The sequence below is a fragment of the Podarcis liolepis genome (assembly GCF_965112155.1).
Source record: "Podarcis liolepis genome assembly, chromosome: 2".
NCBI lineage: Eukaryota > Metazoa > Chordata > Lepidosauria > Squamata > Lacertidae > Podarcis > Podarcis liolepis.
The window spans coordinates 121257467-121284208 of NC_139555.1; the positions used below are offsets into that span (position 1 = coordinate 121257467).

General features: G+C 48.9%; 2 protein-coding genes across 2 annotated transcripts; both read left to right on the plus strand.

Moving 5' to 3' along the window:
- The first annotated feature begins 434 nt into the window (after positions 1 to 434).
- Positions 435 to 15182, plus strand: TAP1 (transporter 1, ATP binding cassette subfamily B member). The gene is made up of 11 exons (XM_083491797.1): positions 435 to 1535; positions 2630 to 2744; positions 2858 to 2988; positions 5151 to 5356; positions 6849 to 7046; positions 8013 to 8141; positions 8749 to 8937; positions 9557 to 9730; positions 11129 to 11288; positions 12877 to 13013; positions 14433 to 15182. Exons 1-11 carry the CDS (start codon positions 1028 to 1030, stop codon positions 14679 to 14681), a joined length of 2196 nt encoding a protein of 731 aa, XP_083347923.1. The 5' UTR covers positions 435 to 1027; the 3' UTR covers positions 14682 to 15182.
- A 5033-nt stretch (positions 15183 to 20215) lies between these two features.
- Positions 20216 to 26374, plus strand: PSMB8 (proteasome 20S subunit beta 8). The gene is made up of 6 exons (XM_083489652.1): positions 20216 to 20421; positions 22483 to 22633; positions 22778 to 22889; positions 24167 to 24296; positions 25846 to 26050; positions 26172 to 26374. Exons 1-6 carry the CDS (start codon positions 20275 to 20277, stop codon positions 26258 to 26260), a joined length of 834 nt encoding a protein of 277 aa, XP_083345778.1. The 5' UTR covers positions 20216 to 20274; the 3' UTR covers positions 26261 to 26374.
- The last annotated feature ends 368 nt before the right edge of the window (positions 26375 to 26742 follow it).

Sequence of the window (26742 nt, forward strand, 5' to 3'; positions counted from 1 at the left end):
GTGGCGGCGGCGGCGGCCGTGTGCCCAGACGGGTGTGAAAACGCACCTCCCTGATATTCTGTGCAAGAAGCACGTGTGGACGGGCGGACACGTGTGTTTCTTTTCTCAAAATGGCAATAAATCGAAAAGTGGAATGTAAATGCACTAGCCAGATGCAGAGTGTGTGTTTTCACCCCTAGGAAACTCCCTCCTACTTTTTCCTGCTGCCTGACAAAATCCAACTGGTGAAGCTTGCCCATTGCATCTCCGCGCATCTAGTAGGAAAAGCTTCACCGGTTGAATCGCCGCCTGCCCTGCAGACATAATTTATCCTGCCAGAGACACAAAGCCATTTGCAACTCCCTTCCCCCTCCAATCCTTTCTAACGGGCCGTTTCCTTCTCGTCCTCTAGCCCTTCCCACCTCTCAGATATTTCTGAACCAGCAAACTACTTTCGTTTTCCACTTCCCAGAAACGGCCGCGCTTCTCTGAAGATCCGAGCTGGTCGGAGGGGCTTTCCAGAGAAGAGAGGCGCGGCTGACGGAAGGCTGCAAACCTCTCTCCCCTTTTGACTCCAGTTCCACTTTTAGCTCCCAGGATATACAGAACACACCCGAAGCTGTTCCTTTTAAAAACCCCTTTTTTTTATTCCCTCGCGCAAAGAGGCGCGAGAGGCGTAGGGCCGCCAGAGGGCGCGCCGTCGCCCTTCCCTTTAACCTCTTTTAGCGACGCCGATTTGCAGCAGAAAGAAACTTTCCGGCTGGATCGAGCGGATCTGCTCCGTCCTCCGTTGGAAACTGGGTGCGCGGCTGCAGATTTGCTGCGCGTTGCGGCGGCGGCGGCTGCTTCTTCCTTGGGCGCCGTCGTGATGGTTTGCTGCTTTCCCCCCAGATGAGATCTTTGGCCTGATCCGGATTCTTGATTGATTTCTTTTTCAGTGGGGCTTCCCAGAACTGCGCTTTGCCGGCCTCTCCTCCGAAGGCAGCTGCTCCTCTCTGTCTCTCTCTCTAGGATCCTGCCAGCCCTGGCGCTGCCAGCTGCAGAGAAGATGAAGCCCTCCTGGGTGCCCTGGCTCTGGATCCCCCCAGTGGCGCTCCTGGACTTCTTCACCCTCCGCCTGGCCTGGCATCTGCTGAAGCTGCCCTTGTGGAGCCCCCTGGTGGCGTCCTGGGCTGCTGCCCTGGCGCGGTGCCTGCTGCTGACCCTCTCGGCTTGTGCCGCCACCTGCTGTGGGGGTCCTGGGGTCCAAGACAGCCTCCTGCCTGCAGCGCTCCTCCTCAGCTTCCTGGTCCCCTGCTACACAACCCTGCAATACCTGTTTCTGTCTGAAGGGGTCGCCCTAGAGCTGGCGCACGGCTGGGCCCGGGCAGATGTGTTTGCCCTCAGCTATGTTGTTGTGGGGGCATCGGCCCTGTTGTGGCACCACCTCGCCCCCCACAGGAAGGGGGAGGTGGAGACGAAATCTTCTGCGTCCTTTTGGCGCCTTGTCGCCACCATGAGGCCAGATGTGCTGAGGTTCGTAGCCATCGCTGTGCTGCTGGTGGTCTCGTCCTTGGGTAAGTGAGTGGTTGGGGGTGGGTGGGGGTCCCAAACCTACCCCCTAGGGGGATATTCATTCTAGCCCCCTTCCCAGTTCTCCCTCCGGTGCAGAGTTTTACTACTACTACTACTACTACTACTACTAATAATAATAATATTTATACCTCGCCCATCTGGACAGGTCTCCCCAGCCACCCTGGGCATCTCCCAACAGAATATTATTAATAATAAAAAAGCGATGAAACTTCAAACATTAGAAACTTCACTAAACAGGGCTGCCTTCAGATGTTTCCTAAAAGTCAGAATTACCCTTCTGGGTCCATCTCTCTCTGCATCTTGAGGGTGTCTGTGCCGCGAGACGAGTGGTCTGCTTGTGGGAAACCACCCAGAAACCTGACATCCTCTTTGTATTCATCCAGCCTTTTTCTTTGGGAAAGTTATGTATGCTCCTGATCCTCCCAGCATCTTGTAGCAATGAGTCCCACAGGTTAATTGTAGTCTAGATCATGTGTGGAGGAATGCTGGTAGGTGTTCGTCTGACCTGCTGCCAGCTGGTTTCAATTTATTGGTTGTTTTCACCCAACACCATCTGCAACGAATGCAAATTTCAGCCAAGTTTCAGTATTCGCCGCCGCCTTTGATTTGAGGCCTGGCTGCAATTTCCTTGCAGCTTCAGGACTAGATTAATTTTGGTGCATGATAACAGAGACATTGCTGGGCTGGGCTGGGCAGGGGTGGCAACTTGAATAAGATATTGTGGGGGCCCAGGTAAGCCCCTGCCCACATAATCGATCACATGACGCAGTGCGGACACACCGATTGAATGGCAATGCCCATCAGCTTTTTCTCAAATATTTTATTGTGGGAGACCGAAGCCCCCAGTGTCCCTAGGAATTGGCTCCTATGAGCAGGCCAGAATATACAGAGGGCTCCGGGTTGGCGAAGATTGAGCTGTAGCCTAAGAAAGGGGGATAAGCTTGCTACACCCCACTTCTCACCCCGAAACTGAAGCCTCCAGCTCCTGTTACCCCCACCTCCACCCCACGCCTACCATTTTCTCCCTGGGTTGCCCGAGTCCTGAGGGTCTCCCCCCCCCTTTTGTGTGTCGTAGGGGAGATGGCGATCCCGTACTACACGGGGCACGTGACCGACTGGATCACCGGTGAGGCCGACCCCTCTGCCTTTGAGAGAGCTCTCTGGATGATGTCCGCCCTCACCGTTGGCAGGTACGGAGCAGGTGGAGAGGTTTTAGGAAGGTTTTTTTGGGGGGGGGGAGAAAGTGGGGTGTTGGAAGGCAGAGGTCCAGCCTCCCTTTCTGACCTCTCCTTTTCTCTCTCAGCGCTCTGACTGAGTTCCTGTGCGACTATCTCTACAACACCACCATGAACCACTTCCACACTCGCTTCCAGAGCAACGTCTTCAGAGCCGTCCTGCGACAGGAAGTTGGCTTCTTCCACGCTAACAAGACAGGTAAAACCAGAATCTGCACTGAATGGGACTTGTCTTTACGTTTAGGTACTCTTTTATTTTCTGGATGATTATTGCATCATTTTTTTTCAGATCGCTGCCTCGTGCTAATTTGTATCGTTCCCCCCAAAACAATTTTAAAGCTCTTCTGGAGTTTTAAATCACCGTATTTTTCACTCCATAAGACGCACTTTTTTCTTCCTAAAAAGTAAGGGGAAATATCTGTGCGTCTTATGGAGTGAATGCGTGGTCCCTGGAGCCGAATTGCCCTGGGGCAAAAAGCAGATCATGTTTTGTGTTGTTTTTTAAAGAGGGAAGTAGGTGTTGAAACAAAGGAAAAACGTGGTTACAAAAAATGGATCCACATGGATTCTCAGGATTTTTGCATTTATTGTTTAGTCGTTTAGTCACGTCCGACTCTTTGTGACCCCATGGACCAGAGCACGCCAGGCACTCCTGTCCTCCACTGCCTCCTGCAGTTTGGTCAAGCTCATGCTGGTAGCTTCAAGAATTTTTGCATTGGGTCACCCCAAATTCACTGTCAAATCACACAGCATGTCTGTGGCTACAGCCTGCACCAAAGAAATCACACATCCATTGTTTTGTGGGGCCCCAATGGTCCAAAAACGTGGTTACAAAGCACGGATCCACATGGATCCTCAGGAGTTTTGCATTGGGTCACCCCAAATTCACTGTCACTGTGTCTGTGGCCACAGCATGAACCACAAAAATCATACATCCACTGTTTCGTTCAGAATATTGTTTTTCTTGTTTTCCTCCTCTGAAAACTAGGTGCGTCTTATGGAGCGAAAAATACAGTGTTTTTTATTGCTGGTTCCTTTTATTTTATGGCTGTGTCCACATAGTCGGCTTACAATGCAGTTAGCTCATCCTTTTTCTCAAATTGGATTGAAGCTGGGGGGGGGGTGTTAGCGGTGGGGGAAACATAGCATTTCCAAAGAAACAACAAGGTACTTATTTGGTGGCCCAAATCACGTGTAGTCTGCTTCCTGAACCAGCAGCGCTCGCCTCTACATAGTTCCATCCATATTTCAGACATCGTGATATATTGACATATTGCGATGTTTAGCTGCTGATATATCACTATGTTGAAATCCAGATATCGCCCAGCCCCTAGAGCACAGTGGAAGTAGAGTTAAATGGGCGATTGCAAACCGCCTTCAGGCTTATGTGAAAGGTGATTTGTAAATTGTAACAAATAAATATTTAAAAAACAAAAAAAACCCAAAAACCACTTCCTCTGAAATGTGCACTCTCTGCCCCCAAATCCTGATGATGGCGGTGCTGGGCTCAAGGATCTAACCCCCCCACAGGGGGAAATTTGATTTTTAAGGGGGGGAATTCAAGAATGTTTAGACCAAGTTAAGGGCCTTTTAGGCTTCCCCCACGTGAATAGGAATTTACTTTTTTAAAAATAAGAATTATATGTCAGTGGGGGGAGGGGGTGGCATCAGGATTTTAGAGATGCTTAGGTAGGGCACAGCCAAAAAAAGGTTGGGAACCACTGATCTAACCCAACATAATTCAACACAGATCCTTATTTATTTCCGTGCTCATCCAAACTACACACGTTTTCCTCAAAAGCTAAAAAGCAGGAGTGGATTTCAGCTGCTCTGGTTGGTTTGGAAAGTTTTCACATTCCTGGAAAGGCAGAGTTGTTCCGCCTGGCCTTTGGCTTGGAATCTACTTGATCCCCTTCCCCTCCATCCTTTTTCCTTTCTCCTCCTGTGATGGAACTCCTATCTGGGGACTTCCCTAGCTTTTTTTCTGGCCCACGTAGGACCAGCCTGGATAGTTGGCCTTGGTGAAGATTTGACGTTTTCATCCCCAAAAAGTTTTTGATTTGAGTTTCTACTGAAATGAGGCTGCATTTTAAGTTTAATGTTGTATTTGAATCTTGTTTTTAAGTTATGTTTTAATCAATTGTTTTGCGCCTGGTGTTAGCCGCTCTGAGCCCAGTCTTGGCTGGGGAGGGTGGGGTAGAAATAAAATTTATTATTGTTATTATTATCGGGGATAGAAGACATTTTATTTGGAATAATCCCCCCACCCGGTTTTCCTTGCATATATTATACAGCTGTTGGGTCATCTTCGCTTACCTTGAACCTCTGCTGTCCCACCATCCTTGACCTCCTTCCTTACAGGAGACATCACTTCCCGGGTGACGACTGACACGGACACCATGAGCGAGGCGCTCAGCAGCGACCTCAGCCTGCTGATGTGGTACCTGATGCGAGGGGTCTTCCTCTACGCCATGATGTTGTGGCTGTCGGTCCCCTTGACCCTCTTCGTCACGGTGGCCCTGCCCTTCATCCTGCTGGTGCCAAAGCTCTCTGGGAAATTTCACAAGGTACCCAAATAACCAGGAGTGCCACGCAGGGTCCTGCTGGGCGTCATTCGAACTCGGTACCCCATCTCTTTCTCTCGACAAGGCTGTTGTCTCCCCCCCCCCCCATAACCGGTATTCAGTGGTAATGGGTAGATCCACATTGTATAGAAAACTCCCCCTCAAATAATCCTGGGAACTGTAGTTTGTTGAGGGTGCTGGGAATTGTAGCTCTCTGAGGTGAAAGCTGTGCTTTTTTGGTTTTATAGCTTGATTTTATTCTGAGATCCCCGGGTATAGGGCGGCATATAAAGTCAAATAATAATAATAATAATTAATAAACTTTTCAGGATTCTTTGTGCTTCCGATGTGGCCCTTTCTTTAGACTGCCCCTAAAAAGGAGAGAGAGAGAGAGAGAGAGAGTGTCTGCCAACTATGATCAACTAAAGTAAATGTGGCCACCACTTAAGGGGCAGTTTCTGTGCTCTAATTTCCCTGCTTCTTCCCCCTACCAAAACTGCCAGTTTTAGGAGAAATGGCCATCTCTGAAAAGGGACACAAGGAATATTTGGTGTTGCGTTGGAGGGGATTCCAGGAAAACGGGAATTCCACATGTGGTGGAAAATAGCTACCCCCAAGTGTGTTTTATAAGCTGGGCTCCGACCGTAATAAAGTATCTAGCTAGCTAGTTATTAATGATAAATTAACATGCGCCATTAAGGTAAGACAGGGAATATGCAGGAGAAATGATTCTGAGGAGATATGGAAGGTGCTTGTAGAATTTGTTCTGTTTAAATGGAAAGGGGTCAAACCATCGCAAGAGGTGTTGAAATTTTGGGAGGTTAGATAGTTACAATGGAATGGTATTGGGGGTGGGGTGCTCATTTTTATTCTTTTTTATTTAGGATTATTAACGTAAAGGTAAAGGGACCCCTGACCATTAGGTCCAGTCGTGGCCGACTCTGGGGTTGTGGCGCTCATCTTTATTGGCCAAGGGAGCCGGCGTGCAGCTTCCAGGTCATGTGGCCAGCATGACTAAGCTGCTTCTGACAAACCAGAGCAGCGCACGGAAACGCCGTTTACCTTCCCACCAAAGTGGTACCTATTTATCTACTTCCACTTTGAGGTGCTTTTGAACTGCTAGGTTGGCAGGAGCAGGGACTGAGCAGGGAGCTTACCCCGTCACGGGGATTCGAACCGCTGACCTTCTGATCGGCAAGTCCTGGGCTCTGTGGTTTAACCCACAGTACCACCCATGTCCCTACTTAGGATTATTACTTTGTAATAGATAGATAGATAGATAGATAGATAGATAGATAGATAGATAGATAGATAGATATAAGTTCCTTGTCCCTTTTCTTTTCTTTTCTTTCTTTCTTTCTTTCTTTCTTTCTTTCTTTCTTTCTTTTCTTTCTTTCTTTCTTTTCTTTCTTTTCTTTCTTTCTTTCTTTTCTTTCTTTCTATTTTTTGCTTCACCAGCGCCTGCTCCACTGACCCGCCTTTTCTCCTCTCCCAGAACCTGGCGCTGCAGGTCCAGGAGTCCCTAGCCAAGGCCAACGAAGTGGCCACAGAGACCTTCCAGGCCATCTCCACCGTCCGCAGCTTTGCCAACGAGGACGGCGCCGCTCGGCGCTACGACCAGAAGCTGCAGGAGACCTACAAGCTGAACAAGTGGGAGGCCGTGGCCTACGCGGCCTCCATGTGGACTAGCGACGTAAGGGACTCCATTTTCAGTGGGGCGGGGGATGGAGACGGAGGCCAGAATTGGGCCTCAGGCCTCTTGGGGATTTCCGAAAGAACAGAGGTCCATTCTTAACCTGAAACTGTTCTTAACCTGAAGCACCACTTTAGCTAATGGGGCCTCCTGCTGCCACCGTGCAATTTCTGTTCTCACCCTGAAGCAAAGTTCTTAACCCGAGGTACTATTTCTGGGTTAGCGGAGTCTGTAACCTGAAGTGTCTGTAACCCGAGGTACCACAGTAATTGTGTATATTAAATATATAGCAAACACTTTCATTTACGATATAGAAATGTAATTCACCTTGTGGCCTGTGTGGGTTTTGTACTTTTGCAGCCCGCTTTGACCACCCTCGTGTCAGTAACACTTAGCTAGATGGAAAGGCCATTGTAAACAGTTCAAATCGTTAGTAGGATTGGAATATCACTTGTAGTTTAAGGGTGAATTCTGGATACAGTGGAGATGTAAAAGATCTGGACTATCATAAAAGATGCAGAAGGAAATGATTAATAACAGGACGCACAAAGGTGAGGAGATTCCTTGGGATCTTGTTTTTGATTATCGATATATTTATGTAAACTTTTAATTTGAAAAACCAAATATTTTTTTAAAAAACCACACACTTAGCTAGATGGACAAAGGATCTGACTCTGTGTAAGACAGCTTCCCTTCTTCCAGTTTAAACAGCTTTTTAGAACCATGAGGTCCGGCGTATTATTTTGCCCTTAAGGGAAGGCAATGCGGCCAAGTGGCAGGACATCTCCTTTCCATGCAATAGGTAAATCTCACGTCACCTCTAGGTAGGGCTGGGCAAGACCCCTGCCTGAAACACTGGGAAGTCGTTGCCGGTCAGTGTAGGCCATACTGAGCTGGACAGGCGACCGGTTTGACTCTGGATTGCTCAGCTTCAAGCATCCCTCAAGCCCCGTTTTCCCTTTCCAGCTCTCCGGCCTGGCTCTCAAGGTGGGGATTCTCTACTACGGAGGGCGCCTGGTCACTTTGGGAAGCGTCAGCAACGGAGAACTCGTTACGTTTGTCCTCTACGAAATGGAGTTTTCCACAGCAGTGAGGGTAAGTTTTTATTTTAGGGGCCAGGGACGCACAGCAGGGCTTGGGCAGGGGGTCCAGGAGAGCAACATAAAGGTAAAGGGACCCCTGACCAATGACTCTGGGGTTGCGGCGCTCATCTCGCTTTATTGGCCGAGGGAGCCGGCGTACAGCTTCCGGGTCATGTGGCCAGCATGACTAAGCCGCTTCTGGCGAACCAGAGCAGCACACGGAAACGCCGTTTACCTTCCCACCCGAGTGGTACCTATTTATCTACTTGCACTTTGACGTGCTTTCGAACTGCTAGGTTGGCAGGAGCAGAGACCGAGCAACGGGAGCTCACCCCGTCACGGGGATTCAAACCGCCAACCTTCTGATCATCAAGTCCTAGGCTCTGTGGTTTAACCCACAGCGCCACCAATGTCCCTAAAGACCAACATAGTGGAGAGGAAAAGGTGCTGAGGTCCCTGGCAATATTTCCAGCTAGGCCTGAGAATCCTCTCCTGCCAAAGACCCTGGAGAGCTGCTGCCAATCAGTGCCGACAATACTGAATTTGAGGGACCAGTGACCTGGCCCCTGGCTCCCCCAATGCTTCCTCCATCACAGATTTTCTCCTTCCCCTCTTTGCAGGTCCTGCTCTCCGTTTCCCCACGTGTAGAAAAAGCTGTGGGCTCCTCGGAGAAGCTTTTTGAGTACATCGACCGGACACCCCAGATTAGCTCTTCGGGGACGCTAACACCCCGGGATCTGCAGGGGCACGTTTTGGTGCGAGACGTCTCGTTCTCCTACCCCGACCGGGAAGGCCCTCCTGTGCTGAAGGTATTTGGGGAGAAAGGGAAGGAAGAAGCTGGGACTGAGGGTGGGGGGAGACAGAGCCCCAGGAAGGGGGCACAAAGAGAATGTTGGACAGACCAGGCGAGACTCTTAGAGGGGGAACCTGAATGGAATAAAGCTGGGTAGCTCAGTCAGAAGATCACGAGACTCTCAATCTCAGGGCCATGGGTTCAAGTCCTGCACCAGGCAAAAGATTTCTGCATTGCAAGGGGCTGGACTTTTGGGACCCCCAAAACTGACATTGATAATGTGCAGTATATTTGAACCCCCCCAACACTGCCACCGCTTGGCATGTTTAGTTGTTTAGTCGTGTCCGACTCTTCGTGACCCCCTGGACCAGAGCACGCCAGGCACTCCTGTCTTCTACTGCCTCCCGCAGTTTGGTCAAACTCATGCTGGTAGCTTCAAGAACACTGTCCAACCATCTCGTCCTCTTTCGTCCCCTTCTCCTTGCACCCTCCATCTTTCCCAGCATCAGGGTCTTTTCCAGGGAGTCTTCTCTTCTCAGGAGGTGGCCAAAGTATTGGAGCCTCAGCTTCAGGATCTGTCCTTCCAGTGAGCACTCCGGGCTACCTGAGCCTATTTCATTCTCTCCTGCCCACAGGGAGTGTCCCTAGAGCTGCGCCCTGGCACGGTGACAGCCCTCGTGGGCCCTTCGGGGTCGGGCAAGAGCACCCTTGTGGCTCTGCTGGAGCGGTTCTACGAGCCCCAGAGCGGGCAGGTGACCCTGGATGGCAGAGAGCTGAGCAAATACGACCACCGTTTCCTGCATGAAAAGGTAAGGGAGGATCTATTCCCAGAACAGAGAGCGAAGGTGCCTTTCTTGTATTTCAGCAGGTCAGGGGTGGAATGGGTTGTCTTCTCCTTTGCGACTACCCTAATTTTTAGTCGCTTTCTCCAAAGCACATTCTCCATATCTTTTGAGCTCCTTTTGCAATCGGCATCACCTTATGCAACACAGGAAAGCACATGTTGAGAGCAGAGGGCAATTTTCAGCCTTGGTTTTGCTTCATCGGCCTGTCAGCCTCCCCTTTTCCAACTGGAGTCATTTTAGAACCACTTTCCAGTTCCATGCAAAGGATGGACTAATCTGTCATAGTTTAGTTCTGCTGATGCTCAGTCATAGGTCCGTTCCGAGTTGTGCATATTATTAAAAAAAGAGACCTGGAGAGACCTGGTATGAACAAAGACATTGGATTCTTATCTCATTATACATGACTAAGCCATATTTCACCTTCTCACCCCTTGCCTTTTCCTATAAGACCTATTGCAGTCGTTAAGAGTCCTCAACAGGCTCATCTCAGCTATCTGCTTCTGAGTAATACCCCTCCCCACCTTCTCACTATATAGAAGGATCTGGCAACTTCTGTTTCAGTGTATCTGAAGAAGTGTGCATGCACACGAAAGCTCATACCAAGAACTAACTTAATTGGTCTTTAAGGTGCTACTGGAAGGGATTTTTTTATTAAAAAAAGAGTGCACAAAAAGTCTTCATATTGCATGCATTTTAATGCACCCCTAAGATGCATGCTTCTCAAGGCATTCCATCTTTGAAACCCGCATTTAGTCTCTTACGGAAAGAATATTTTTGTGCAGATAAACTGTCACAAATGCTTGATTGTCCCCAATTTATCCCTAGTTCTGAAGCTTTCTTTCCTAAGAATTTTGTAACCTTGTGATCTATATTCTTATTGGATAGTTGTATACAGTGGTACCTTGGGTTACAGGCGCTTCATGTTACAGGCGCTTCAGGTTACAGACTCTGCCAACACAGAAATAGTACCTCGGGTTAAGAACTTTGCTTCAGGATGAGAACAGAAATTGCACGGTGGCGTCCAGCCCCATTAGCTAAAGTAGTGCTTCAGGTTAATAATAGTTTCAGGTTAAGAACGGACCTCCAGAACAAATTAAGTTCTTAAGCCAAGGTACCACTGTAGTTTGAAAATTCTTCAGTGTTTTTTTTTTTCCTTTTAAAAGTGTGTGGTCCAACCAGGACTCGCATTCCAATCAGCAAGCAAGTTTAGGCGTGTTGGATCAGTTTTGTGCACCGCAAGGGCAAGCCAAATGAATTCCTCTTCCTCCCTAGTCTACAAATGCACAGTTCGATTCTCCTTGGCAATACCCTGGAATAAAAGTCTTCCCGATTCTCTAACGAACTCTTCTGCCCTCCCTGCAGGTGGCGCTGGTGAGCCAAAGCCCGGTGCTCTTTGCCCGGTCCTTGCACAGGAACATTGCTTACGGCTTGGGGGAGAAGAGCCGGGAGGAAGTGGCAGGGGTGGCCAGGCGAGTGGGAGCACATCAATTCATTGCCAGGATGAGCTGCGGCTATGACACAGGTAGGGACCCCTCCCCAGACCCGCCCAGTTCTCCAAATCCCCGTCTAACCCTGGTAAGGACCCCATGGGAGGGGTTGTGGCTCAGGGGCAGAGCAGATTCTCTGCATGCAGAAGGGTTCTGGATTCAATCTGTGGCTTCTCCACCTTAACCAAAAGGATTCAGTAGTAGTAACCAGTTCTGGAAAAGACCTCTCCCTGTCTGGACAGGTGTTGCAAGTGTGGGGGTTTAACTTGGCTTGCACCGTAGGCTGATACATCTGCACGAGAACAAGGTAGATAGAGGAACCTCCAAATGCCCTGGACCGTCCTCCTTGCACTGACCTGTGTCAGTGTCCTTCAGCATTATCGACTGATATTCTTAGGGTTGCTGACCTCACTTCCTGCTTCCCTCTTGAGAGCAGGCATGCTTTGGCTCTCTCTCCTCTTGAGATGCAATATGGCTTGTTACATCTCCACCAAGGGTTGCCATATGTCCTGTTTTTCCAGGATGTGTCCTCTTTTTTAAAAAATGAGTGTGATCCATAGTTAAAAGCAGAAGTTGGCAAATGAGTCCTCTTTTTTTGCTCTTCAAAATATAGCAACCCTGCTAGGAAAGACCCCCCCCCCCTAGTTCTTATTGTTTGGCAAATATAGATTTCCTTTAATAAATATTAGCTTTCTTGTTTCATAAAAAACCACAAAAACAAAACCCTGGAGCTGAGCTGTAGCTATGGGAGGACTAGTTGTTTTTTTTGCCCTGGGTGAAGCCTCCAGAGGGGCGTCATTGAGACTCCCAGCTTGTGTGTGTGTGTGTGTGTGTGTATGTGTGTGTGTGTGTGTGCGTGCGCAACTATGCATCAGGAGGTACCAAATTGGGTCTTTGATCCGGGTGAAATAAAGTCTGGTTTCGCCCCTGCCCTGGAATCTCCGTGGGATGGTACCATGAAACGTAGGCTCCTTTGTCAGGGATTCTGTTTCAGTTCAGCTTCTGCCAGCAGATGCAAACATTTCGGCCCAGTCAACCATACATTCTTTGCTCTGCCCACTTTTTGACTCTGGACCCGCCTGTCACCAGCATGTGGCCCTCAGAAAGTTGAACCATCTGCCCCACAGCCCTGCCAGCCGCGGGATGGGGTAGCAGTGGATCTGGGCAGCCCAAAACATTTTGGCACCGGAGACAGACCCCTAAAGGATTCCCCCCTCCCCGCCAGGGAAGAAGGGGCAAGGGACCGATCTACATCAGGAACAAGGCAAGGAGAAAGATCAACATCAGGATCCACTGCCCCGATGAATCCTGCCGCCGGAGGCAGTTGCCTCACTTTGCCTCATGGGCGGGGCGGCCCCGCATTGGATATTGGTTGCCAAAAGCGAAGGGAAGGTCTTGGGGGTCTGATTTCTTGGCCACTTTTAAGTTGGACCTAGAAAGTCTCAGAGAACAAGGGAAGCTGTCTGATAGTGAATCAGACTAAGTCTATCTAGCTTAGTAATGTCTACACAGGCTGGCAACAGCTCTCCAGGGTTTAAGGCAGGAGACAGTCCTAGTTCTGATGGAAGCAAAGGAATTTCAGAAGTGTCTCCCCACTGCTGCCATTTCTGTTCCTCCCTGCAGATGCTGGAGAAACAGGAGGCCAGATCTCCGGCGGCCAAAGACAGGGGGTCGCCATTGCCCGGGCCCTGATCCGAGACCCCCGAGTGCTGATCTTGGATGATGCCACGAGTGCCCTCGACATGGAGAGCCAGCAGCAGGTAAGATGGGCCCGTGGAGGGGTAGAAGCCCAGAGGCGTGGATGCCTCTACTGTGATATTCTAGAAAAAGGGTCCGATACCCACAGAAATAGATGGTCACTGCAGCAATTCCCCCTGTGGCTTTCATGCCAGGGGGTCAGGAGGATAGATGGATGTTCGTTCTCCACCCCTTTTGTGGGAAGATTTTGCAAGGTGGGGTGCCTATACGCTTAACACCATGTTTGCGGGGGGAGGAATAAAAAATCTTTCCCACAGCCTCTTTCATGTTGTTATGATGATGGTCAGGAAGACCACAAAATTTTAATAAGGAATGAGGAAAATTTATAACTTCTCTTAAAAGCCATTGTAAACAGTTTAAGTTGTTAGTAGGGTTGGAATAGCACTTGTACATGAACATGAAATTTATTACGGTCAAAGACCGGCTTTAGAATAGTGCTTGTAGTTTAATGGTGAATTTTGGACACAATGGAGAGGTAAAAGATTTGGATTATCATGCAGGAGGAAATGATTAACAAAAGGACCCACAAAGGGGTGGAGGGGAGTCCAAGAGTCTAGTTTTTATGTTGTGAGTTGTGACTGTAAAATTATAATTTGAAAACCAAATAAATAAATCTTATGAAAAAGAAAGAAAAGAAAATGCTGCTTTTCCTGATGTATGATTCATTTTTTTAAATATAAATTTTATTTTCAATGCAAAATTACAACAAAAATTGCAAACATTGAATCCAAAATAAAACTATACAAGCAAGAAAGAAAAACAAAACACAAAAAGGGGAAAAAAGAAAAAAGCACACATCTACAAATAAAACCATATCATTCTAGTCTAGTCATTACATACATATACACATATTGACTTCCTTCCTTTGTTCTAAGACCTCAAAATTTTTACTCTTTCTAAATTGTTGTGTCTAATGTAGATTACCTCTATCTTTATACTTTTTACATCATTTTTCTTTTTCTTTAACCCTGCAAAACATTCATTACATACCGATATGCTTACTCCAGGACAATGTTTTTTCATATACTCTTTAGCACATTCCCATTCTTTTAATAATTTCTGGTCCAATTGTCCTCTTATGAATTCTGTGAGTCTTGCCAGATTTATATATTCACAAAATTTAATTTGCCATTCTTTTATTGATGGATTTTTTCCCCTTTCCAATTTTTTGCTATAAGCATCCTGGCAGCTGTCGTTGCATAAAGGAATACCTTCCTTTGATTGTCAGGTATATCGTTTGTAATTATACCTAAAAGGAATGCAGGAAAATGAGCGATAATATAAGAACAGTGATCAATATGATGTATGATTCATTTAAGGCACAGGAGCCCTCCAAAAACAACTCGGGAGGCAACTGGGGTAAGGGGAAGAAGTTGGCTACCAACTTCTGCCAGCAAATTCCTTTTTTCTTTACTCCGCAGGTGGAGAAGGAGATCTACGAAGGGGAGGCTCGCCACAGGCGCTCTGTCTTGCTCATCTCCCACCGCCTGCGCAGCGTGGAGCGTGCCGACCGCATCCTGGTCATGGAAGATGGGGAGATCCAGGAAGAAGGGACCCACCTGGAACTGATGGAGAAGAAGGGCGTCTACTGGCAGCTGGTGCAGAGGCAGCAGAATGGAGCTGAGGGCAGCAAAAATGGCTTTGTGGACGTGGACCATGAGCATCTATAGTGGGTTCAGAACTGATGGAGGATCCCTGGCCTAGACCTATGTGGTTGTTCACCATCATCCCTGCCTCCTCTTTTGGCAGGAGGGACGGGGAAATGCCTGGCGTGCGCCCAATCCACCAGCCTGCAGCTTGTCACCTCAGCTAAAAGATCTGAGGGGACATAACCTTGCCTGCAGAAGGTCCCAAGTTCAAGTCCTCTGTGAATAGGTAGAAACACTCCCTTGTCTGAAACCATGGAGACCGGCTGCTGCCAGCCAGTGTAGACAGTACTGAGATTGATGGGCCCAATGCTATGAGGCAGCTTCCTGTCCTCCTAATCTCTCCATGAAAATAGTAATCTTTATTTCAAGGCATCTCCTATATCTGAGAGGGGCAGCCCCACAAAATTCCAGCTCTTCGAAATACATATCTTTACATCTGGAGTTGTCCGTATGTTTTGGGCCACATCTTGTGATCAATTATGTGGGGGCGAGGCTTACGTGGCTCCCGCACCCCAAAATATTCTCACCCCACACTTTCCCTCACTACACTTTCCCTCACTGGCAACTGGGCAGCGTCCTCCATTTTGTTTTGTACGCCGTACTGTAAAAACCCGGTTAATGGCTTCAGTTCTTGTGAGTCGCTTTGGGAGGTTGTGAATCTGAAAAAAGCAGTGGGCCAGGAGTGTGAAGGACCCCTTTTCAGGCCTGAGGGCCACAGTCCCTCATGGGGAGCCTTCCAGGGGCCACCTGATAGATTGGGTGTAGCAACGGAAGTGGCGCTTTCCTGTGTATGGTTACATTTCGGTCATACAGCACAAAGGTTTTCTGCAAAATGCGCACACTTCCCCTCTGTTCAGGGGTTGGTCACATCCATGCCATACTTTCAAAACACTCACGTGCCACATAAACAGGCCCCGCTTCTCCCAGGGTGCCAGGGTTAAGAGTGTCAGAGTAAGACCTGGGTTCAAATCCCCGTTTGGCCCTGAAGCTCAGCGGGTGAACTTGGGCCTGACCCTGGCTCTCAGCCTAGCCTGCCTCTCAGGGTTTTTGGGATAAAATGTGGAGGGGGAGAACCATGAATGTCACTCTGAGCTCATTGGAGCAAAAGGTGGAATGTAAACGTGATAAATTAAATTGGTAGGAAGTAGGTACTGTAGTTAAGAGAGCGAGGAGACTCCTCATAGAGGGACAAGAGATCCGCTTTGGGGGGGGGGTGACTTGGGTACCCTGCTGCCTGGCCCACCAGCCCCTGAGGCAGCTGCCTCACCCTACTTAACAGCAGAACCGGCCACAGGTCTAGAGTGGACAATTTCTGTTCTGTATTATGCAATAACATGGAGATGGGGAGCTCTTGGGGGCTGTGCTCTGAGATGGTATCTTTTTCCTCAAACAGGTCTAGCAACCGCTTAAAATGTTGAGGTTTTTGTTTCATTTTCCATAATTTTTTTTTTGCTTTTGTGTGTTTCTTACGCGTGCGAACAGAGAAATGTGCTTTGTTGTAGATGTGTATAAATTAAAACACACTTTTTATGTGGGTTTTTCTCTTTCACTGTTTTTCACTATAAAGCATGGATCTCATTCCCCCAGGACAATGAAGACACCTTTCTATACAGCTGCTGTATATCCTTGAACTATGGTCATCCTGTTTTTCTCTTCCCTCCCACCCCTGGCCCAGCCACCTTAGTGCTCTTCAGAAGTTGCAACAACTATCGAGGCCTTCAGTTGCAGTCCAGCACGTTCAGGGCACTTCAGGGGTCAGCAAACATTTTCAGCAGGGGGCCGGTCCATTGTCCCTCAGACCTGGTGGAGGGCTGGACTATATTGGGGGGGGGGGAGATGAATGAATTCCTGTGCCCCACAAATAACTAAGTGATGCATTTTAAACAAAAGCACACATTATATTCACGTAAAAACCCACAAATAACCCAGAGATGCATTTTAAATAAAAGGACACATTCTACTCATGTAAAAACAGATTGATTCTTGGACCATCCGTGGACCGGATTTAGAAGACGATTGGGCCGAATCCAGCCCCTGGGCCTTAGTTTGCCTACCCATGCACTAGGTGGTTGAAGGTTGTTCCACCACAACACGTACAGTGGTACCTCGGGTTACAGACACTTCAGGTTACAGACTCCGCTAACCCAGAAATAGTACCTCAGGTTAAGAACTTTGCTTCAGGATGAGAACAGAAATTGTGTGGCGGCAGCGGGAGGCCCCATTAGCTAAAGTGGTCCCTCAGGTTAAGAACAGTTTGAGGTTAAGAATGAACCTCCAGAACGAATTAAGTTCTTAACCCGAGGTACCACTGTAATGGGAAGGTTATCAACAGATTTTGAATCTCCTCACCAGGTGACCTCAGGGCAGTTGCTGCCTCTCTGCCTAACCTACCTCAGAGGACAGGGGGGTTAAGCATCACCTGTTGCTACAGAAAGGCAAGAATTTGTGCACATGTAAGCCCTGGGGTCATCTAGTCCAGCCCCCTGCAATGCAGGAATCACAGCTGAAGCTTCCAGGACAGATGGCCAGCCAACCTCTGCTTGGAAACCTCCAGGAAAGCAGAGTCCACAACCTCCTGAGGGAGACTGTCAGACAGCTCTTCCTGTCAGAAAGCCCTTCCTCATGTTGAGTTGGAATCTCCATTCTGGTAACGTGAAGCCCTGGGTTCGAATCCTACCTCCAGAGCAGGAGAAAACAAGCTTGCTCCCTCTTCCATGTGACAGCCTTCAGTTATTTGAAGATGGCTATCTCCTCGTGGTTCCCTCTTTTCCAGTGGAAAGAGCCCGTTTACTTCCAGGACGGAGTTCAGGAAGGTGAACATCAGCAAGAAGACTACAGAACATGGAAAAATCATTAGAGCCGGGTTAGGGCAGCTGTGGCCCTCCAGATGATGCTGAACTCCTAACCCCCAGCAGAAGCCAGCAGGGCCAGGGGTCAGAGCTGGAGTCCAGCAGCGTCTAGAAGGGTCACCGTGTGATGTGGTGTCTCTGTGCATAAATGTTTCCTGCCCGTTCCTTAACCAAGCTCCAGACTTGCAGCATGACATCAGGGGAAAACCCCAGGGCTATAATTAACTTCCAGCTCAGCCAGTGTTTGGCTTGTCCTCCTCTCTAATTTCCCGTCCCGCCTCAAGAGCTACACAACGGGCAGGAATCCACCTGGTGCAGCTGTTCCCAGGACTGGAGAGTTGGCAGGAGTTTTTTTTTTTTTTGTTTTGTTTTTGCACTGCAGTCAAAGGCACAGGAGCCCCGCTTGAAGAAGCAAGTTGGCAACCCTTTCCTAGGAAAGCGGATCTTTGCAAACAGCGGGTGCTTTAAGGGCAGGACAGGGGAGGCCAGCTAGCCAGGGCCTCATTCTGCAGAAACAGCAGGAGGGGCCGCTTTTGAAATCAGGGAAAGAATGCAAAAGTCCAGAATCTAACAAAATTGCAATTGCAGCAGAGCTGCGATTTCATGGGGCCTGGAAGGTGGGTTGATCAGGAAGGCAAGGGGGAAGGGCAAGAACACTGGCCATCTGCTGCTTCTCTTCTTCCTCTATCGCGTCGATCTAACAGGCAGGAAGCGGCCCGTGTGGTTTCCTCTCCTCCCGCCCCTCCTAGTACAGCGCCTGGCACTCCGCCCAGCTGATAAACTTAGCGGTGTCCCGCCGAACCAATGGCTAAAGAAGGCATGGGATGCGTCATCAGTTGCTGGGTAGATTCGGTCACGCAAGGTTGGAACCGTCGGGGATTTCCCCCTGCCGGCCGCCGCGGCGCGTGTAGCCAGCGCCACCTAGCGGTTGAAAGGAGCAGCTCAGCGCACCGGTTGCTCGCTTTTGAACCGATTTGTAGCTGCTATTGACAATGTTTCACGAATTCTGTGCTCGCTTTTCTTATTAGGATCAGAATGAAAGCCGCTCTTTATTTTACTGTGATTGAAACTGCATGCTGGAGATTTTTTTAAATAAATCAGAATGGAGTTGCGGCTGTTGAAGTTAAGTCTGTACCCAACCCAGCAATGGGTGCTGTGCCCTGTTCCAGAGCGGACCCTCTTGCAGGGCCTACAAGACCCCGATTCAGCAAATGCACACTCCTGCGCAGGGCCGGATTTAGGTTTCATAGAATCATAGAGTTGGAAGAGACCCCAAGGGCCATCAAGTCCAACCCCCTGCCAAGCAGGAAACACCATCAGAGCACTCCTGACATATGGTTGTCAAGCCTCTGCTTAAAGACCTCCAAAGTAGGAGACTCCACCACACTCCTTGGCAGCAAATTCCACTGTCAAACAGCTCTTACTGTCAGGAAGTTCTTCCTAATCTTTAGGTGGAATCTTCTTTCTTGTCGTTTGGATCCATTGCTCCGCGTCCGCTTCTCTGGAGCAGCAGAAAACAACCTTTCTCCCTCCTCTATGTGACATCCTTTTATATATTGGAACATGGCTATCATATCACCCCTTTGATGAGGCCCTAAGCCACTGAAGGTAATGGGGCCCTTTATATGTCCAGCTGTCCTTTGTCAACAACAAATTGCCGCTGTGTTTAATATATGCTATATGGTAATTTATGGACCTAATAGGCATCTAAAGCCATTTGCACATAACAAATAGGAGCCTACACAAGACAAAACACTGTTGCTGTATAAACTGTGTTTACGGAAGACAATCTTACTCGGCTACGAGTGATTGCCAAAGAAAAAGAAGGCTCGTAGAAGTCATCAATTGGCTTCATGAATTGGTCTCAAGCTTTTTAAAAGCCACCCACGTTCAGGGCCTTTGCTGCCTCCTGTGGGCGTGAGTTCCACAGATTAACAGCATGCTGCGTGAAGAACTTTCTTGTGTCTGTTCTGAATCTGCCAACCGAGTTCTGTCCTCGTGAGAGATGGAGGGAAAACCTTCCCTGTCCACTTTCTCCACGTGATCTTATTCACGTGTACACATACTGTGAGGTACGTTCTCGCCAAGGCGAAGCTCACAAAACACCGTTTCTAATTACAGTGGTACCTCGGGTTAAGTACTTAATTCGTTCAGGAGGTCCGTACTTAACCTGAAACTGTTCTTAACCTGAGGTACCACTTTAGCTAATGGGGCCTCCTGCTGCTGCCATGCCGCCGCCTCGCGATTTCTGTTCTCATCCTGAAGCAAAGTTCTTAACCCGAGGTACTATTTCTGGGTTAGCGGAGTCTGTAATCTGAAGCGTCTGGAACCCGAGGTACCACTGTAAAATAACCTAAGAGAGAGAAAAGCAAGTATCTGAAATCAGAGCTGGAGCGCAATGAGCCTGGAGGGTCATGGCAAAAATTTACAGAACCCTGCAGGGAACCTGGGGGGGGGTTCTTTCCTTTGGATTCCCCCCCCCAGCTTCCCCCCACTTCCTTCCCCAGATTCTCCCGCCCCCTCCAACAAAGAGGGTGGAGTGGGGTCCGTTTGGATAGGGCACCCTCGGTGCGCGCCTCTCCCCAGCCGTGCGCCCTGCTCCTTCGCCGACCTCTCCAAGGGCGCCCTTGCCCATCCCCGACGTGGCGCACGGAGGGAGGCGGGGAGGGAGGAGCAGAGCGGTGGCGGGGGGAGACACGGAGAGGAAACACGGGTCGGGCGCTGCCGCTTTCGCTTTCACCGAGAAGAAAAGAGGCGAAGCGGCGATGGCGCTCCTCGACGTTTGCAGGCTGGAGCGCGGCGCCTGGGACTGGAACCCGCTGGGAGGAGCCGCCACCCCGCGGCCGGGGGCGCCCGGGCATTACGCCTTCGGGGTAGAGAAGCCCCAGATCGCCGTGCCCCCTGGCAGGCAGGTGAGATGGGGAAAGGGGCGAAGAAGAGGCGGGAGGGCCACTGCGGCTAGTGCCTTTCCAACGCCAGCGAGCGATCCCTGCCCGCCGCCCTCTGCTGGGCGGTGACAGAAGCAGGAAAATATGTATCTGTATTCCGGAAGGCGCAGATTGGGGGCCCGCTTTGACCTACATGTTAGGGTCTGGAAATCGTTGTTGTTGTTTATACCTCACCCATCTGCCTGGGTTTCCCAGCCACTCTGGGCAGCTTCCAACAAAATATTAAAAATACAATAAAAAATCAAACATTAAAAACTTCCCTAAAGGGGGCTCCCTCCCCTGCCCTCTGTCATTTGTTCTCCCAACCTAACAGAGGCTGATCTGTTTTTGCATTTGTTCAGTACTGTCGTAGCATCTGTCTCTGGACCCATGTGGGCCTCACTGAACTTTCTCCTTGATTGATTTGTCTTAACTTTCAAGAAAGTGCTGGTAGGATGACAGCTCTCTAAAAGCAGCGACCCTAAAACAACTCCAAACTGATGAAATCGGGTTTAACCTGCATATCAGAAGTGCATTCCTTCGAATGTAACCACCTGGGTCTAGCAAGGAAGGGTGGGGAATCCCTCTTTTCTTTGGGAAAATGGGCTGTCCCTCTGGCTAGTAGCATAATCTGCGGGTTGCCTTCTGGTTGGATTTTATTCTGATCCTGATTGGATTTTAGGATGTATTTTAATTAATTGTCTGATTTTATGTTAATGTGTTATACATTTGATGTTAGCCGCTCTGAGCCCAGTTTAGCTGGAAAGGGTGGGGAATAATAATAATAATAATAATAATAATAATAGTGATAATGCCCCATTTCCAATTGTTATATGAAAATTCAGAAGACCCAAAAGGAGACGGATAGGGAGCTTTTGTGACTGCTTCTGCCTCAGGCTCCAAGACAGCCTCCTGCAATGCCTGGCTTTCTTTTATATCTTACTTATGATACTTTGCTGTAATTCTGGGGATTTATTTTATGATTTGCGATCTTGTCTTTTGCAAAGTTAACTACTTTTAAAACGCCTGCCTGCTGAGAATGACGCTGCCCGTGAGCATGTGCAGAATGCTGCTCACCGGCCTCCACCAGCACTTGAAAGATCTGTGAGGAAGATTGACATGTGTCACTTCGAAACGGGATGGGGTGCCGAGCCAAGAGGCCCCCACAGCAAGTGCCGCAGTGACTTAGGACAGAGGGCGGGAGGTGGGTGGCGGCACCAAATTTTGGCATTGCACAGGACACTGCTGAAATTTGAGAGCCCCAAATCCACCACTGCCAGCTTGATACCAGTTTGGTTTGTTTTTGTTTTTTCAATGTTTTTTGTTTGATTTTACAACTCCAGTCACAATTATAATCACATACGGTAAAAAAAGCACAAGATTCTTCCGAATCTCAGGACTTCCCTCCTCCCCTCTGTGGGTTTTTTAAGTAACTTTTTAAACTGCATATAATAAGTCCATCTAATTTACAACCCTCCATTATATCTAAAGTCTATGCATCATTGCAAGAGTTACCGTATTTTTCGCTCTATAAGACGCACCAGACCATAAGACACACCTAGTTTTTGGAGAAGGAGAACAGGGGAAAAAATATTCTGAATCCCAGAAGCCAGAATAGCAAGAGGGATCGCTGTGCAGCGAAAGCAGCGATCCCTCTTGCTGTTCTGGATTCTGGGACAGCTGCGCAGCCTGCATTCGCTCCATAAGACTCACACACATTTCCCCTTACTTTTTAGGAGGGGAAAAGTGAGTCTTATAGAGCAAAAAATACAGTAGTTAAAACTTGCCAAAGAGTTCAAGTGTTGACAGTGGTCTTTCAAATATACTGTACATTTGTCCCCTTCTTTATAGAAGCTCAGCTTGATACCAGTTGGGGGGGGGGGCGCGTTTTGTGCCCTCCTCCTAGGAGGAAAGGAAGCACCCAAACATTGGGATAATTTATTGTTGCTGTGTATTACAGAAGTCTCAAAAGTGGCTCCGGGTGGCAGATAAAAGAGATTTCAAAGCATTAAGCATTTCCGTGCCTTGCTTCCTCCCCCCCCCCAGCCTTCTGAGTTCCTGCAGACCCACTGCGAGGGCAGCAGCAGCAGCGGGCAGCGGATTGAGCTGGAGCATGGCACCACCACCATGGCCTTCACTTTCCAGCATGGCGTCATCGTTGCCACCGATTCCCGGGCATCGTCTGGCAGCTACATCAGTGAGTAACCACAGAGACATAGACAGTTGAAATGGCGCCACAGATTAAATGGAGGAGGCCTGGCTGACCTAGGCCTAGACTATGGGGGACAGAGGCTCCCCACCGCTGGCTTGAACCCTTGACAAACAACTCTCTTCCCCATAGGTGCAAAGGTGTTCAACAAAGTCATTGAGATCAACCCCTACTTGTTGGGCACCATGTCTGGGAGTGCTGCAGATTGCCAGTACTGGGAGCGACTCCTGGCCAAACACTGCAGGTAAGGTACCTAGAATCAGAGATTTGTAGAGTTGGAAGGGACCCTGAGGGGCAATCTAGTCCAACCCCCTGCAACGCAGGAATCTCAGCTAAACTCGGTAAACCTCCGTCTTCTGCAGGTATTTTCCCCATCTCACAAATATGCAGGGCAGGGCAATGAAAAAACAAAAGAATTATTGAGTGCGTGCTCGTGTAAAGGCAGGCGGGCTGACCCATAAGAAAACTCCACTATCCATTCAAAGGTAATGCCTTTTATTAGGCCAACCAAAATGGCACAAAACAGTTGTGCAGGTCTGAGAGTTCTGCAGAATTCTTCATCTAGCCTGATGAAGAGTTCTGGAGACCCCGAAAGCTGGTACGCTTAGATTGTGAATATTTTGGTGGGCCTGATAAAGGTATTTCTCTGATATGCATTGACTGTCGTTTTTGCTTCCTAAAAGTCACATGTAGCGTAGCGAACTTGAGCAGCGAGGCAGGATCCTTCCGGTCTTCCCCTTTGGGAAACACAAGCTAGGATCTGGAATAACATGTCATGGTATTTTTCTTCTGATCCCCCCCCCCAATGGTAGCTTAGCAGGTCACAGCAAAAGATTACCGCGCCAGACCTCCTCTTGACGGCTCCCACCCCATACATTATAATTTGAGCCCAGCCTGGGTCTGGTTGAATAGACGGAAGATTCCAGAAGGATAGTGAAGCCCCAACCTGAAAGCTTGGCCGCCACAGGTTTACTTGGGAGGCCTCAAGATGAGTTGTTGGCCCACCTGAAAACGGCATGGGTAATGGAGTTATGGAAAAGAAGAGGAGAGAGCGACTCTCCCTTTCATTTTCCTCCTACCCCTCTTTACCTCTCCCCTTCCTTCCTTCCTTCCTTCCAAGCACAATTCAAAATGTTGGTGCTGACCTTTAAAACAGCCTCAGCCCAGTATACCTGAAGGAGCGTCTCCACCCCCATCGTTCTGCCCGGACACTGAGGTCCAGCTCTGAGGGCCTTCTGGTGGTTCCCTTCCTGCGAGAAGTGAAGTTACAGGGAACCAGGCAGAGGGCCTTCTCAGTAGTGGCACCTGCCCTGTGGAACGCCCTCCCACCAGATGTCAAGGAAATAAACAACTGTCTGACTTTTAGAAGACATCTGAAGGCAGCCCTGTTTAGGGAAGTTTTTAGTGTTTGATGTTTTATTGTGTTTTTAATATTCTGTTGGGAGCCGCCCAGAGTGGCTGGGGAAACACAGCTAGATGGGTGGAGTATTAATATATCATTATTGTTATTTCTTCCGGCAGGTTGTACTACTTACGCAACAAGGAGCGAATCAGCATCTCGGCTGCTTCCAAACTCCTGGCCAACATGCTTGTTGAGTACAGAGGGATGGGGCTGTCTGTGGGGAGCATGCTGTGCGGCTGGGACAAGAAGGTACCAGCAACGTGACCGCAAGGAGGGGGGCAATTGGGGGCAGGCAGTGTGGGGGGAGAGAATCTCTCAGGAAAATGGGAGCTCAGTGGGTCAGAGATGACTATAAGGGGTGAGTCAAAGGAGGGGCTGCTGGGTATCCTGATGAGAGGACGTCTGGGTGGAAGAGCGATTCTAGGATTCCTCCTCATTCATTGCCAGCCAGGTCCTGCCTGAATAAACACTGCACATTTAAAGCCACCCCACCCACCCCCCCAGAATCCTGGGAATTGTAGTTTTCAAAGGTTCTGGGAATTGTAGTTTATTTATTTGTTGGTTTAATTTGTATTCCGCCCTTCATCTGAACTTCTTCTTCTTTGGCGATCCCTCGTAGCCGAGTAAGATTGTCTTCCATAAACAGTGAGTCTGTGACTGCGGAGGCCAATTCTGGATCCACACGTCCTTCCACAGCAGGGACATTGGTTTCCAGGCGGAAGTTGATCATAGTGTGGATTTGTCAAGCGTGCCTTCCTCATAGCACGTTTCTCCCTTTCATCCTGAGTTCAAGTGTCTTCAAAGCCCATGACACCTTTGGTAAAGGCTGTTCTCCAACTGGAGCGCTCGCAGGCCAGTGTTTCCCATTTGTCGGTGTTTATACTACATTTTTAAAGAGAGCTTTGGGAGAGTCTTTACACCTCTTTTGTTGACCACCAGCATTATGCTTTCCATTTTTAAGTTCGGAACAGAGTAGTTGCTTTGGAAGACGATCATCAGGCATCCGAACAACATGACCAGTCCAACGAAGTTGGATGGTGTTGAAGAGAATCGCTTCAACACTGGTGGTCCTTGATTCTTTCAGTATACTGGCATTAGTTCACCTGTCTTCCCAAGTAAAATGTATTTTGCCCTTCATCTGAATATCACAGGGCAGTTCACAACATAAAAATACTAAATGCGACCACAAAGCATATAATAAAAGCAAGAACAAACCCGCCATCCCACAAACATATTTAAAAGGCCATAGAATCAGCCAAAGGCCTGGTTATAGAGGAACATTTTCACCTGGTGTCTGACAACATGTAATGAAGGTGCCAGGCAAGCCTCCCTGGAGAGAGCATTCCACAGGCAGAGAGCCACTGCAGAGAAGGCCCTGTTCTCGTGTTGCCACCCTCCGGACCTCTCGTCAAGGAGGCATGCAAAGGTCTTTGGTTATCTGTTCTGTGGGTCAGTAAACTAATGTTGCCAGGATTCTTGGGGGGAGGAGGTTTTGCTTTAAATGTATGGTGTAAACAAGGCTGATAAATATTTATCATACCGCCGGGAATTCACCAAGGGCACATTTTCAAGAGAGGTTTAGTGGAGGGGGTTTAGTGTGGGTCTTGAGGGGCACATGAGAAGTGCTGCCAGAATGAGGGCCTGAGGGAGAGAAACAACTTCGTGACTTTCAAGGAGTGGGGTGGGAATGAGCGGGTGGGGAGTGGGTGCGAGATCAGCCAGGCAGGGGACTTGGGTGGAAGCGGCCGCGATCAGAGGCAAAAGAGGCCAGACCTGCGGGTTCTTCCTCTTTTTCTAGGGTCCTGGACTTTACTACATAGACGATAACGGGGTACGCCTGGGCGGCCCCCTCTTTTCCACGGGAAGCGGGAACTGCTATGCCTATGGGATCCTGGACAGCGGCCATCGCCCCGATCTCAGCGTCGAGGAGGCCTACGATCTCGGCAGGAAGGCCATCTCTTACGCCACCCACCGCGATGCCTACTCAGGCGGGGTGGTGAACAGTAAGTGCCCCCCACCCTCATTCCGCAGTCCCAGCCCCACGTCCCCCTTGTTTGGTGAGAGCCTGCTTTCATTTTGCACAAGCTCACTGGTGTGGTGGTTCCTCTCTGTCGCCCCGTGCAGTGTATCACATGAAGGAAGACGGCTGGATCCGGGTCGGGCGCACAGATGTCAGCGATCTGCTCCACCAGTACGCCGAAGCCAAGAAGTGAGCGGCCGGGAACCACGAGGAACGTCGGATGTGCTTCAACACTCAGGGGCGAAGGGCAGAAAGGGACAGAGCTACATTTATGACGGGGCAGCAATAAAATATTTTCATTGATAAAGTCCTTGATTCTTTGCTGGTGTCTTAAAGAAGATTTTAACCGGTCTGAAGTAGCATACAGGATACACGTAGGGGGAGGTTCTGGACTGAACATTTGGGAATTATTGCGTTCAAGATAAGCATATCCACGACAGCTTCACTGGATGATTTTAGATGAGCAGGACAGGATATTTTATTTATTATTCTTCCTCTTTTTCTCACTTGTGTGAGAATGCAGATATAGTGGTACCTTGAGTTACATACGCTTCAGGTTACAGACTCCGCTAACCCAGAAATAGTACCTCGGGTTAAGAACTTTGCTTCAGGATGAGAACAGAAATCGTGTGGCGGCTGCAGGAGGCCCCATTAGCTAAAGTGGTGCTTCAGGTT